Source organism: Psammomys obesus, unplaced genomic scaffold, assembly GCF_907164565.1.
Source record: "Psammomys obesus unplaced genomic scaffold, mPsaObe1.curated_primary_1811, whole genome shotgun sequence".
NCBI lineage: Eukaryota > Metazoa > Chordata > Mammalia > Rodentia > Muridae > Psammomys > Psammomys obesus.
This window is the reverse complement of record NW_026585895.1, coordinates 24692274-24707285: the sequence shown is the minus strand read 5'-3', so window position 1 is coordinate 24707285 and position 15012 is coordinate 24692274. Positions and strand designations below refer to the sequence as shown.

General features: G+C 40.6%; 1 protein-coding gene across 1 annotated transcript in view; it reads right to left on the bottom strand.

Moving 5' to 3' along the window:
- Ccdc148 (coiled-coil domain containing 148) overlaps positions 1–15012 on the bottom strand; it is a 225082-nt gene that overhangs the window by 47412 nt on the left and 162658 nt on the right. Inside the window, exon 12 of the mRNA XM_055600470.1 lies at positions 8460–8578. Within this exon, the coding sequence (XP_055456445.1) occupies positions 8460–8578 (119 nt within the window). The remainder of the gene's footprint in view (positions 1–8459; positions 8579–15012) is intronic.

Genomic DNA, 15012 nt, shown 5'->3' with positions numbered 1-15012 from the left:
CTTTTATACATGACCATCTTTCTCTTCAAGCTGAAGTATCCTCTTCAGTATTCTCTGCAGGACTGGCTTGGTGTTTCTTTACCCTGTTTATCATAGAAAAGTTTTTCTTTCTCCTTCACTTAGACGGTTTCGCCATGTAAAGTACTATGGGATGGCCTCTGTGGCGTTTCAGAATTTGAATCACATTTCTCCAAGCTTTAAAATTAAGCTTCCGGGTTGTAATTAGAGCTTCCATTGAGTAATGAGCCGTTATTCAGATGGGTCAGCCGTTATATATGACTTGGGAGTCTTCCCACAGCTTTCAATGCCCTTCCACTGGTTTGCATCTTCAGTGTTTTAATTCTAATGTTGCATGAAGAGCTTCCTGCTGAGCCTGTCTATGAGGCATCCTCTACACCTCTTGAACCTGGATACACATCTCTTTCTCTAGATTTGGGATTTTTTTTTCCTATAATTTTGTTGCAAACATTTATTTTCTGTGCCTTTGACCTGGGTTTCTTCTCCATTTTGTATAACTGCAAATTGATTACATTGATATGTTCATGGTGTCTCTTAGATCCTGCATAGCCCATGCATGCATGAAAAAAAATATAATCTTCTTTCATTGAATGATCCAATTCTTTACCATGTTTTCAGACCCTATCTCTCTATTTTTCATATGATCCATTCTGTTGGCGATGCTGTCCTCTGATATTTCCACTGATCTTTTTATTAGACTTGTTGAATATTTCATTTTCAGCTGCATTTCACTTTAGGTTTCCTCTAGCATTTCTATCTCTCTTTGAATTTTGCTTTCATATCCTGAATTGTCCTGCTTATTTCATTCAGCAGCTCTTTGTGTTTTGTTTTCTTGGGCTTCAGTCAGGATGTTCTTCCTGTCCTCTTTAAGTTCATTCAGGCACCTATTCATGCTCCATCTCTTTGACTATGTTTGCAATTGTTCTTTTGAATCCTGTGTCCTGCGTTTCCTCTAAGTTGTTCTCACAGCTATTACAGAGCTATTGATCTGGGAGAATATACGGTCTTGATTTTTTGTTATTGTTGTTTGTTTTGTTTTGTTGGTTGGTTTTGTTTTTGCATTGCATGTATTTTTGTGATAAGACTTGGGCACCTGCAGTTAGTCTGTTGGCTTTGTCTTGTGGTAAGTTTCTAGTTCAACTGTATTGAGTGGGAGTTCGGATTTGCATCTGTGTTTGCTGTTGCCTTGAACTGGTTGGGTCTGGATCAGTAAAGAGATGCTTGAAACTCGGGCTACCGCCACTCTATTCCGATTCACAAACAGCACCTCTGGGTTGACTCTAGCTAGCTGGGGGAAGGCACAGCTTCTAAGCACAGGGACTTTCTAATGGTGTGGATGAGGTGCTCCGGGTCAGGGTAGGAAAGGACCGAGGAGTGAGCAGGCAATGGATACAGGTCCTAGATGGTGAGTTTAGAATGCCAGAGGGAAAGGATGATTGTGTCTCCGTCTACAAGATAAGAGGGAGGTTCCTGCAAAGAGGGTGGAGTGAGTTCTGGGATAGTGGGGAGAGAGCACCCTGAAGAGGAGAGAGTGAGGGCTCTACCTGAAAACTGAGCAACATGAGTCCTGCAAATGAGGAGAAGAGTCCTTGGACGATGGTGGGCTTGGGGTATTCTATGAGGGAAACGTGACTGGCTTGAATCTAAGCATGAAATGCACATCAGATGTTAAATAAGATGAGGAAAAGGCTGTAAAATATCTCATTAGTGATTTTTACATTGGCGATGCATTGAAACCGTAATGTTTGCGGTAGTTATTGAATTAAATGGAATATCTCATTAAAACTAATTCTACATGCTTCTTTTCATAGTTTAAGTAGATATCAGAATGCTATGATTATGTATACATCGCTGTTTTACATTCTCAAAAAAGGTTGGGCATTGAGATAATTAGGACTCGGAACACACATCGGACAATCCCTGGCACCCGTCCAAAATCTCCTGCTTGGCCTCGGCAGAACGGCTCCCACAAAAAAGGATGGCGAGAAGAAGGGCCGCTCTGCCATCAGTGAGGAGGTGACCTGAAAATGCACCCATAAAGTGTACCCATAGGGAGTCCCTCAAACATGCAAAGATGTCTGGAAATTTGCGTAAAGGAGATGGGGAACCCGGATGTGTGCACTGACGGCAGGCTCAATAAAGCTGCTTGGGACAAATATATACGGAATGTTCCATGTTGTATCCATGCATATCTGTCCAGAAAATGTAACAAGGATGAGGACTCACCAAACAAGCCCTACTCATTGGTAACTTACGTGGCTGTCACCACATTTAAAACTATACAGACGGTCAGTGCGGGTGAGAACTAATCTGCTCAACAGCAAAGAAAGTTGCAGAACTGCCCCCTCCCCCTAAAACCATATCAGTCAGTAATGGCACCCAACCCTCCATGTGGAGGAGGCCACTTCATTAAAAATACATATTGTAGTTTGTACTCCCCCCAAAAGATATCATCTTAAATGACATTGTTCTGCAATGAAAGTTTGAGATGCCTTTTTAAAAAACACACTTGTGTGTGGATGCCTATACATGAGTGTGGATGTGTGGGTACCATGATGTACTTGTGGAAATCGAAGGGCATCTGGGGGTATTGGTCCTCACTGTTTACCTTGTTTGAGACAGGGTCTTTTGTTGCGGTTTATTCTAGGCAGGCTGGTCTGAGAGCTTCCAGATATTCTCCTGTCTCTGCCTCTATCTCGAGGTAGGATCACTGGCTCCTCGGGAGGGTTCCAGAGATCTAACGTCAGGTGTTCACACTCATGCAGCTGACACCCCACCCACCGCGCCATCTCCCCAGCGGAGATGGCGTTAATGGAAGAGTTTCCATCTCTCTCCACTAATGAAGAAATTGAGATCAGTTATCGAGAAACCAAGGACCCACTGCTCTTCAAATGGGGTTGGGGAGGATGCAATGAGTGAGCAATTGATGTGTCAGAAGCTGATACCATATTACATACAAATTTTGAGCAATGATTTATAAAAACAATACTTAGGTTAATATTAATCTGTTATCAGTGGGAAGACATGGTGCTCCGAAAAAGTTAAGAGGTAATCAAAGCAAAACAATCTTCAGCAGTAAAAAAGAAGAAACTGATTGTACACAGATGAACCACAAAAACAGTTAAGGGAAAAAAAAAAAACCCAGATGCATTCCATTTATCTAAAGTGTGCAGGAAAGGCAAATCTGTTGTGGCAGAAATAGATTAGTGGTTGTTTGTGGCTGGAAGTGGGAAGAAATAGACCTAAATGAGCAGGAGCGATCTTTATGGTGTGACAGGAGTTATTAAAAAGCTGACTGTGCTCTTAAAAGCTGAAGAGTGCGCTTAAAACAGGGGCTTTTGTGATACATGAATTGTTTTTCAGTTAAGAGTTTATAAAATATATAGCTGGGTTTAGTAGCTTCCAATAAAGTGTACTAGAATCTTGCACCTTTTAATGAAAGTAAAACAAAAATTATTCTGATAGCTACTGATTTGTCAGGACAGACAAAATAAAATGAAAGCTACTTAGAAATGAGACAGTGAAACATATCATACAACATTTTACAGGATGTTGGCAAAAAATGCATACAAAAGATTACAGGTAAAACAAAACAAACAAACAAAAAACCTCTTTGCCACCTGTAGAAGATCAAGCCAACAAGATGAATCAACAGTCAAGCAGGGGCTCAGTGGTTAAGAGCTCTGTCTGCTCTTCCAAAGGACCCAGGTTCAATTCCCAGCACCCACATGGCAGCTCACAACTGTCTGTACCCAAGATCCAAGGGATCTGACACCTTTACACTAATGCACATAAAATAAAAATTAAATAAATTATTTAAAAAAAAAAAGAGGCAGAGGCAAGCGGATCCTCTGAGTTTGAGGCCAGCCTGGTCTATATAGAGCGAGTTCCAGGACAACCAGAGCTACACAGAGAAACTCAGTCTCAAAAAAAGCTAAACAAATAAACAGGAAAAAATAGTCAAGCAGACAGCACTAAGTACCCTTATTGGGGTATGAAACACACATACACATAGATAAGGAAGACATATTGGTTAGTGGGGAGTGAGGAGTGGGAGTTGGGGTTGGTATTTCAAAGCAAATTGTATAGATGTATCAAGTTGTCAAAGAATAAATTAAAGATATTAATTAAAACAACAAAACCCTCCAACTACATTCAAGATCATTTCTCTTTCTCTGAGTTCATCTTCAATGGCATGAATTACCAAAGATGATTAATTCCAACCCTTTATAAACATCCTAGGCTTTATACCCCTGCCCCTTCATCCTGCTCCTTTACGGCAGACTTCTTCTTCTTCTTTTTTTTTTTTCTTACCTAAAAGGAACTTGAAATTGTCTTTTTGGTCACTAGTTTCTACCTCAATCAAAATAATTTCTAAACTTTCTCTAGAAAAATCTATGAGAATCTGAGCGAAGAAAGGACCAGAAAGCTATTTTGGCGACATGTTTCTAGATGTGGAGATACATACAGTACAGATACATAGTTCAGTTTCCTTAGCATTGTTTTAATGCAAAAAGTTGGCAAAACTTGTAAAAGAAGTGACATAAGAGTAGCTATGTTTGAGGAGACCGCTTGCCCTACCAGGCAGCCCAAGAGACTGATCAGCATGGTGTCCACACAGAAGCATAAATAGGGATAGGCTTCTAATTAGTCTAATTAAGGGTCCATATGAGTATATAATTAGAAATGTGATATATAATAGAAGTGGCATACACAATCAAGGGGTAAGGATGAACCATTCATTGTTAATTGGTTCTGAAATAGTTAGCCATCAAGTTAGAAAAAAAAAAAAAAAAAAAAAAAAAGGAAGTCAGACAGTTAAATCACATAGCTCATGAGTACAAATTCCAGATGGCTACACAGCTAATTTTTAGAAGAGGTATAAACAGCATGTTCTCTTTTTTTAAAGATTGGGTGGGATTTTTCTTTTTCTTTCTTTTATTTATTTATTTATTTATTAATTATTATTATTATTATTATTATTATTATTATTATTTTGAGGATTACCATGGCTCATTCTAGAAGTTGCTCCTGGTTTTGCCTTGTTTGCCAAGCTTTGTGCCAGGGATCGGGAGGAGAACCTTTTCCTAGGGGCTGCATCCCTTCCCTGCAGGCCCACGGCGTTGCTTCTAATCACTCCAATGATATTATTTGCTAGCAGCAACCAATTATAGCTAAGTTAACAGATGATCTGCAGTGAGACAAATACACTTGTTTCCTTCCAGATGGTTATGTTGAATGTGTCTGGCCCAAATTCCTACATGCACCCCTTCATGCCCTGTGGCCTTGGGAAAGCTTGTAAAAGGGTGAAGCTTTTACAAGGGTTTCAGTGATAGGAAAGGCATTAGAGAACTTTTCTCTCCCAGCCCAGTGAAGTGAGTCTCCAGAGAGGGCTGCTTCTGAAGGTCAGGGAGGGAGTCCGCATTAGAACCCATCCCAATTTGGGTTGCTAGCCTCCAGAACAGAAAAAATAAATCCCGGATTTTCAAACTTCCCAGTGAACACGTTTTTTCATGACAGCTCTAACTGACCCATACAATGGTACTGTGTTTTGCAGAACACTGAAGATTGGCTTGGTTTTTCTTATACTTGTGTTTTTGTCTGGGTACATATCTATAATCTGTATGTACTCTGTTAGACAGCTGATAATTGCAATGAATTCCAGATAAAACACTGCATGAGGACAGGCACCAAGGAGCAGCTTGTTTTAATATAAATTGTTTCATTTTTATAAGAATGGCTTCATTACTATATGTTTTTAAAATAGTTTCAAATTTAAATGCTTGACACAACTGCATTAGAAGGATCTTGACATGAGAACTTCAGTTCATGGGAATCACTTATAGGGAATGTTTTCACTCTCTTTCAGGCAGTGAGTTACATTTAATTTCTGTTTGATAGTTCTAATCCTCTGAAGTATATGCTCATTGCACATATGACCAAGGTAAGCACAGAAACACTAGTTTGCCCAAACTTTATTTGGCTATACAAGAACGGCAGCAACCCAGTTCTGGAGCCTTCTCTCTCACTCTCAAGCACACGCTGAAGATGGGGTATTAGGAATTTGGAAGGCTAGTGGAAACTTTGACAAAATAATCTGAATAAAATGAGGTATGGAGGTGATTGCTTTTTTATTGTGTCCAGCCACGTGAAACCTTCAAAATGCAACCATCTTAACCCCAAATGAAAGTCTCATTATCCACCCATCAGGTTTGTGATGAATGTGTCATTTTCATGAACTTTAGTCTTCTGTATTCGAAGCAGAAATAAATAAATGAGCAACATTTTCAACCTCTCAAGGCCATATCTGTATACCATGGAGCCAATCTGGAAGCTACTATTTAATCTTCTTAATCTGATGTGAAATCAGTGCCTTCGGCTAAACTATCAAACCTGACTTTCATTGTATCATATTATTAGAGAAATTTTCTTTAACCTATCTACCAAATTTCTTAGTGCCAGGATGGTTACAGATGAATACATCTTCTGGTCATTGTCAGAGTGAAAGCTTTTTACACATGAGACTACATCTGAACCACAAAATGAGAATTATATTTCTATCTACATTACTTTTTTTTGAGAGAGAGATATATTCCTATCCTAGGCTGGTCTTGAATTTGCTATGTAGCTAAGGATGACCTTGAGCTTCTGATCCTCCTGCCCCCATCTCAAGTGCTGGGATTACAGGCATTCACCACCACATGTATGTGATAGAAGGGACTGAGCCCAAGGCTCGTGAATGCTATTGCAAGCCTTCTTCAGTGACTACATCCCAGCCCACACAGCATCACATTTCCTTTCTGGAGAATTATAGCTTGGATCTATCATGATATTTGAAAGCCCTTCCTCGGCATTTATCATTGGTGTGCAAGGATTGACTTCACGATTAGATAAATCTGCATTATTGGATCAAAGGAGTTGAATATATATATCACAGAGTCTTAAAAGTGATCAGCTCTTCAGTCTTCAGATGTTTTCCAGTGGACAGGACAGAGCCTTGCCGGGGAGGGGGGCCGGTAAAGAACTGACGTTCCCAAGGTCATACGCTATTCAAAGCTGAGTCAAGAATAAAAATCCTGAGCTACGGCTCCTGATCCTTAGTCTTTCTCGCTATGCTGTAACATGGTTATTTTTTTCCTGTTATGTAATACACACTAATCTGATTTTCTTTTTCTTCTTTTCAACTGAAGCTCTGAATCAGCTAATCTTGATAATTACTAGGACAGGAAGCAAAAGACTGAAAATGGTTCTGTAATCAGAGAAGCTCCCTGCTATGAGAGATGTTCTATTAGAAGCTTGTCCCAAATGCTGGGACTCCACATCTGCTCTGCTGTTTACAGCCCTCTAAGTTCCTGTGATGCTCTTTCTTTTCCTGGGAGAGCTTAAATGGCCCGGCCAGCCTCCTGACCACTGCTTTTGCAGTACCCTCTGGTACACAGCTGTTTGGGGGCTCCCATTTACCTCTGTCTGAGCCACAGAATGGCCTGTCCCATGGTAGACACTTGTATCTTGGCCTTCACTTGCTACTTTCTTTTTTTTTTTTTTTTTTTTGGTGTTTGACCTCCTGACCTTGAGTTCAGGCTTTGCTATATTCTTGGTTCCTTACTTAACTCTAAAATGCTGAGATGACTGGAAAATAACCTGATGTTCATCCAGAGATGGTTGGGACAAGAAATAGCTGCAACGCCAGAGATGAGTTCTAATTCTAACTTGTCTCTTCTATACGAACCCTTCTTCAGCCCTAGAGAACTCCCTACTGTCCTCTTGACCTCTTTATGGAACAGGGATTTCCTGTTACAGAATATAGGTCTTTATTTTTGGATTTTCCTTTTCAGATTACAATGATTTTCAACTGTTTTCTTTTGGGCCCCAATACAGTCATCTTTAAAAAAAACATTGTTTTAATCTGTTGGTATAACTCATAAAATAAGAAGACGGAGCTTGCTATCTCAAAAGTCCTCCTCAGCTCTGCAGTTACACAACTGTAGGAAACTCTAGGGCATGTTTTCATGTATGAGGTTAGTGAGTTCACTGGACCATCCATGCAGCTCTGTATAATTGTGGCCTGTCCTCTGCAGGCTCTGTCACAGTAAGTGGAGCCTTTCTTATTAAAATAATGGCTTCCTCCTCCTGGGTCAAAATATTAAGTCACAGCAGCTGCCAGTATCATTTCATGCACACAGTGGTCAATCAATTGCCACAAAATCCTCTGAGAGATCTTTTACTAGGAAGCCATCAAAGAACCAGAATGGAAAAGAGGAGGCTTAAGTATGAAAGTGAGAGTATAAACTCTATTGTGGACATCATTGTATCCATTTTTAGATATAAAGATTGAATGGCAACGTTTTGTGTGAAGGATCTATGCTCTGATATTGCTTATTCTGACACACACAGAAGATGTTTTCCCAGCTCACGATCACAGTCTAAAATCTCTCCCTTACCTTTCTCTGTCTTTCACTGACTGCTCAGCCATTAATTTCTTCAGTTCTTCCAGGCGCAGTAAATCTCTCCCTTCCATTTCTTGCCACGTCTGTTGTTTCTTCGCCCAGTATTTTCTTATCTATATAAAGAAATGTTACATTAAATTTAAATTAACAGTAGAAAAAAAAATGGGGGAGGGGAAATAACATTACCAGGTTCTTCCTACAGTAAAGATGAGACTGAAATGGCAGTTCATCTTTTTGTTGTTGTTGTGTTTTAGAACTGCCTATAAAATATTGGCAACAGGAAAAAAAAAAACCATAAATGAAAACACAAAGGTACAAGTCTCTGGAAAGCTCCTGGTTTAGGTGTTTCTGAAGTACAGACGTAACCTGTGCCGAGACCTAGGTTTTAATCTATGGCGGATACACAGGGCACCACAGTAAAAGCCTGTTCCCACCTGTGAAGAATACGACCCACCTGTTACCCGGTAGTCTTTTTACCCTCTCATGGTAATGCACTCTTTAACAAATATAGCATTAAAACTATTTTTACCTTAAAAGCATGGGCTTATTTATGCTAATGGACAGCAGGATGTTGAGAGCTCTGTGCTCGGGGAAGTGGCAGGAGATGGGTGGGAGGAAGGGGGGAAAGAACGAATTAGCACGGTTGTGGTAAAGAGTAGTCTCGACCTATGTGGTAAAATAAAGGTCACGTTTATCAGGTTCGAAAAGGTGGAAAGCATTGTTCCTCCTGGGCCTGCTTTACTTCTCTCAATGGAAGCAAATAAGCGCTATTTCCAGGAGGCCGGAACTATTTCAGTTTCACGGGGCGCTTAGTCAGCTCAAGTTAATAGAAGCTTTTTCTACTACTCTAGGCGGCCATGTTGCTAGCATGGCCTACTGTCTTGCTATCAAAAGACAGAGTGGCATCCCAGTGGTGACAGGTGGCAGTCTATAGGGGCTAGCTAGCCTTACTTCCAGTGTGGCACTTCCTCTTCTGAGAATTTGGATAGGAAAAGCTGAGTGGCACGGCCAGAGTGATGATGCAGCCTTGGGGGAACAGCAGCTCCAGGCTTAACCTGGTGCAAACTCCACAGGACTCAAGTGGAGTTTAAAGAGAACAGAAAGAAACCAGGAAGATTCCAACAACAAAGATGGTGAGAGAGAGAGAGAGTAAGAGAGAGACAGAAATTGACTAAACCAAAGACTAAATCAATCTTAATGATCCAAGTGTGGTCACAGGGGTAGGAGAAAAAGTGCCATAGTTCTTATGATAAATGCCAGGAATCCCTAAGTGCCAGGCAGGAAAGATTAGATTATTTCTGCTGGGGTATAAGTCATCTTTATATATATTTTTTTGCATTATCTTATAGTGTTTTTTTGAGGAGGGCATTTATTTATTTATTTATTTTTCTATCTATCTATCTATCTATCTATCTATCTATCTATCTATCTATCTATCTATCTATCTATCTCCTGGACCACACCAGCCCAATGATACATGTTTAGCATTGGTTTGGAAGGAAGAGCAGAGCTGCTTCTGCAGACAGGCTTCTGATACCTTCTCATCTCTGCCGTCGCTTGGCATGTTGCTCTGTGCAGATCAAAGAATATGATACCCCTCCCCTTCCCTTCCTTCCTCCCTTCTTTCTTCCTTCCATGCCTCTCTTTTTTCTTCTCTTCCACCTGTCCTCTTTCTTCCCACCTCCCCTCTTCTTTCTTCCTCCTTCCCCTTCTCAGTGCAGTCATTTACAGTGTTCAAGCCTGAGCTGGGCCCTGGGAAACCTCAGTTCCACAACCTGAAAAGTTCCCCACTGCTTCAGACTTTAGAGCACCTCTTCATGCTGTAACTGAAATGCTTGGACAAAGACAGGCTCACTCTCTGAGGCAGCATTTTGGGGAGTACTTTGAACGGCTCACTGTTTTTAACTATGACTTTAAGAATACTACCATATCTTCCTTACATGTAATTCCTGCTATTTTCCATGTTCGTACTGTCTGAATATAGCACCCTTTGCCTGTTCTTGTCGGTGCTGTGTGTGGATTTCCAGGTCACCTCCAGATCCTACCAAGAATTCAGACACCTGAGTCACAAACTCCTCAAAGATACCTCTGCTCATGTAGGCAGCATCTAAATTTCCTTCCAAACTGTTATTCATTTAGTTTTCTTCCAAAGAATTGCCTCCTCCTTCAGGATTTGATTATCACTAGTGTTCTACTCCTGAAATCTTAAATTATATGGCAGTAGACTCTTTGACCAGAATTGGCCCCTCTCCACCTTCATCCTCTGGGCTGGCTCAGTTCACTGTTTAGTTTGACCCTCAACATAATGCTTTACTAATTATTTAGTATATACTCTCTCTTAAGTACTAGATTGTAAAACATGTGGTTTTCTAATCCTGGCACTTCTGAGCATCTTTTACAAAATAGCATGTACTTAACAACCATTTGATTAATGATACAATTGTATGAACAGGTACCAAATCCACGGCTTCGGTGAAACCTTCAGTGAAAATTCTATCTTTGAAATTAATTCCTGGTCAATAGCTCCTAATTTCTCAACGACACTCCAAGACATGTTCCCTATGTTCTGCTCTGTACCTACCTCTGCTTCCTCACTTTTCACAGGGGTCACAAAATCTCTAACCTCCCTTAATGTCCCACCAAGGGGAGGAAGGGCTGTCCTTCCTTCAATAGAGACCCAGAAAGACCCTTACCGAGGGACAGTTCTCCGTTCTTAAATCTCCCTACTCCACCATCTACCCTTCTCTTCATTCCAACCTCCATTCTCTTTGTGCTGCTGTCTTCTCTGCAAGGCAATTAAACGCATAGCTCTCCAGTTAAAAAATATTAAGGAAGACTTTTATTGAAACCACCAAGATGGTAGCAACATGCCATTCAAGGCTTTTTCATTAAAGCATCTGAGGCTATTTACTGCTTTCTACCTTTACAGCTCCTATATTAGTCCTCACTCACAGCATTCCTACCTCTGCCTTCTAAACAGGTGGGAGCATGGGTGCCAAGCAACAGGAAAATGCAGAGCAATTCCAGGCAAGTAGCAAATCCAAATATATCAGTAATGATCCAGGCAAACTTGTTGCCTTCACTGGTGACTTACAAGGAATCAAATCAAACAACCATTTCAATTCTCATATTTGGTAACAGAAATAATTGGTATTTCTGTATGTTTGATTCTATTAACCTTTATATATATTTTTAAAACATTATTGGCTTTGGCATTCATTTGTTCATTAAATATTTATTAAGGACATGCCTTCATTTGTTCATTAAATATTTACTAGGACATGCCTGAGGCCATGTAGTAGACTATTTACTTGGGATACGGTATTTATAGCAATTATCACAACATTGGGGATTAGTAGAGGAGAGACACAATGAAGAAACAAATGAATGAACCGGTCATTACGTATTCTGTTAATTCCTGAGAAAGAAATAAGTATGATGATGGTTCAGAATAGTTTGAGTGCTTTTTATTAGATGGCATTTTTAGAATGCCTTCAACAGCACATTTGGAGAAAAAGCTGAAAGATGAGAGTGAGAAAGGCATGGAGGAAACAGAGACCAGTGGAGGACGAGGAAGCTGTGGTTTCAGCAGCAATGGCCAGCAAAGACCTCACATGTGCTGGGAATCAGGGGGTCGCACAGCTGGAATGGGTGGGTGAGTTAATACAAGAAGCCAAACTAGAGCGTTGGGAGTCTAGATGAATAAGCCAGAACTCAGAAATGAAGAAGCCACTGAGGAATTTCAATCAAGCAGTGATAAGGTGTGACCCTACCTATTAAATGGAGAGTGGACAGCAGAGGCGCCAAGAGGTAAAGAGATCAGATGGAAATGTAAGGCGAAGACGGTCACTTGGACTAATGAGACCTGGGGTGCAGGATAGGGTAAAGCATGCCTGAGGGTGGAATAGAGTGTTTGCTGAGGAGTGTTGTATAGAGAGCAAGCATTGAATCCCGGCATTTTGCTTTGACAGCTATGAGATTCAAGCGCCAGTCACTGAGATGAGAGAGGGGGTTCATAACAGGTGGGGAAGGAGGACAAGCAGAGGTCACTGTGAGCATGTAGTTCCTAAAATGCCTAGAACACCTCTACGTGGAGACAACAGACATCTGGAGGTGTGAATTGCTCCAGGGAGAACTTGGTCCTGGAGGCTCAAATTAAGCATCTGTTTGCAGAAAAATATCTGATGTCCAAGGCTAGGAAGAAAAGGTGCCAACCTCATTTGCATCTTCATTTTCACAGTGTTTCCTGGGAGAATGGCTTACCTTCTCACCTCCACTGTGGAATCTTATTATATTGTCAAGATTGGAACAAACCCAGCTTCATCCCCTGGAGCAAGGACCCTTTGCTTATGATTTATTATGCTTCTCTTCTTTATTCTTTTACATGGCACTTCCCTGGAGAGTTCCTGGACTATGGGAGCATTTGCTAATGCCTGGGATTGTGCAGCCCTGCCTTTTTGACTGGGAAACTCCTTTTGGCCCTCCTTTAAGACTTAATCTTCAGCACTGCCTTCACAGCCCTTCTTTCTTTCTCCTCTTCTAGGTATGGCTAGGTGTAGCTGCTAAGGTATTATTTATGTTTTTCTTGGCATAGCATTTTCCATATAGATCTGCATTATTTAGCATTGTATTCCTAGCACCTTACATTGTGCCTGACATATTCCAGAGTTTAGGGGGCCGCTGTTAGATAAGTGGACACTTCTCCAGGTCTCTGGCACAAGAATAGTGGTTGTGGATGGGAACCAGGCCAGCAGTTTTATTTGTAGCATGGTGAAGCCTGAACTAAATACTTCCCCAAGGAGAGTTCCATTCGCTTCTCAAAAATTAATAGGAGCAGAAAGTGTGGATCGAGAATTATTGGCTCTGCAAGCGTCAAATTAAAACCCTGGCTAAGGATGTTTAACTAGCCCTTTGAGATACTTGTTGAGACACAGAATGTAAATGCACTGAGTTGTAGACTTCTTGCTCAGGCTCTAGAACATTCCAGTGATGGACACTCAGACAGATGATATAGGTGATAAATTAAATGTCAAGCTCTTACTTGGACATGATGTTTCAAACAAAATAAGACAAGCCCTCATTGTCCTGCTCTCCCGCGGGGACGCTGATTTGTCCTGTATGCAAAATGTTCCTCTGCCCACTCCTACATCTTTCCACTTAGGTAGACTTACACCAGTGAAAGCGTGTAAGAGATTCCATAGATACTTATGTACCAAAAGGTAATACTATATTTTCCAGAGCATCTAGATCATTTTTATATCCTACCTTACTTTGGCAAAACAATTTGTTTCCTATTAGCAACCCCACTAGCAAGCATGATGTTAAAACTCTAAGCATACATCAAAGTTTACCTTTAAAAAACTTAGGCGAGTGTTGAACAGCCATTAAATTCACCATGAAATAAGACTTTCTTACAGATAGAAAGTAGAAGCTTAGAACTAAAGGATTATAATAGGAAAGGATTGGCCTCTAATTTCAAGCTCTCTGTGTGATACTGAATCTTTGAACAAACAGACTTCTGTACAGTGTTCCCAAGTTATTATCGCCTGAATTTTGATAACTTCGCAGCAGCAGGTCATACCGCTTAACTAGACACATGGAAGATACCATATGCAAAGGTTAAAATACTCGGCTCCCAATAAAGCGTTAAGATAAAGCAAACAGTGATTTCATATTTTGGTTCCTAATTTATTTACATAGCTCCTTGCAACTTACAGCAGCCTTTCTACTTTTGAACCTGTAAAATGCAGCCGGCCCCACACAAAAATGCAACGTTATCATCTGTAAAAGCACAACCGGACATCTTAGTAAACATATTCATTTTTTTACTTTATATTTTTTCTGTTAACTTAACAACCATAATGGTACAACTACCTCTGCACTGGCACGCAATTTATGACCTCCAGGAAGGCAGGAGACATTTCTTATACAGTGGCATCTTTTGTATCCACTTATGGTCTTTCAGGAGAGAAATGAAAGAGACTTATCTGCTAAACTGATGCAGTGAAAAATAATACAGACAAGTAGCACTGAAGAAAATACTGTTTTGGGTTTGCTCATATAAATCCCAATATACCTGAACAGACAATAATGGTACAACTTACCCGTCCCTGAACTGATTTATAATGTCATGGGTGTTGTATTTAATCCCAAGAGCATGCGTACCCGCTATTTCTCTGAGTCAAGCTGCTTATAGGAGCCAAATCAAGCTCTTTTATGTTAAAGATAAACCCTGTATCACTCTTCCCTTCAAAAATCTATCAGTCATGTTATCTCCCCTGTACTTTGCACTATTATAACACCTGTGTGATTCAACCTGAGACTGACCTAAGTTTCCGAATTAAAAGAAAAAAAAATGGCACCTGGGTATGGTGGTGCACGCCATTAATCTCAGCACTCAGGAAGGCAGAAGCAAGTGGCGCTCTGTGAGTTCGAAGCCAGCCTGTTCTACAAAGCAAGTCCAGGACAGCCATGACTACACAGAAAAACCCTGTCTCAAAACACACACACACACACACACACACACACACACACACACACACACACA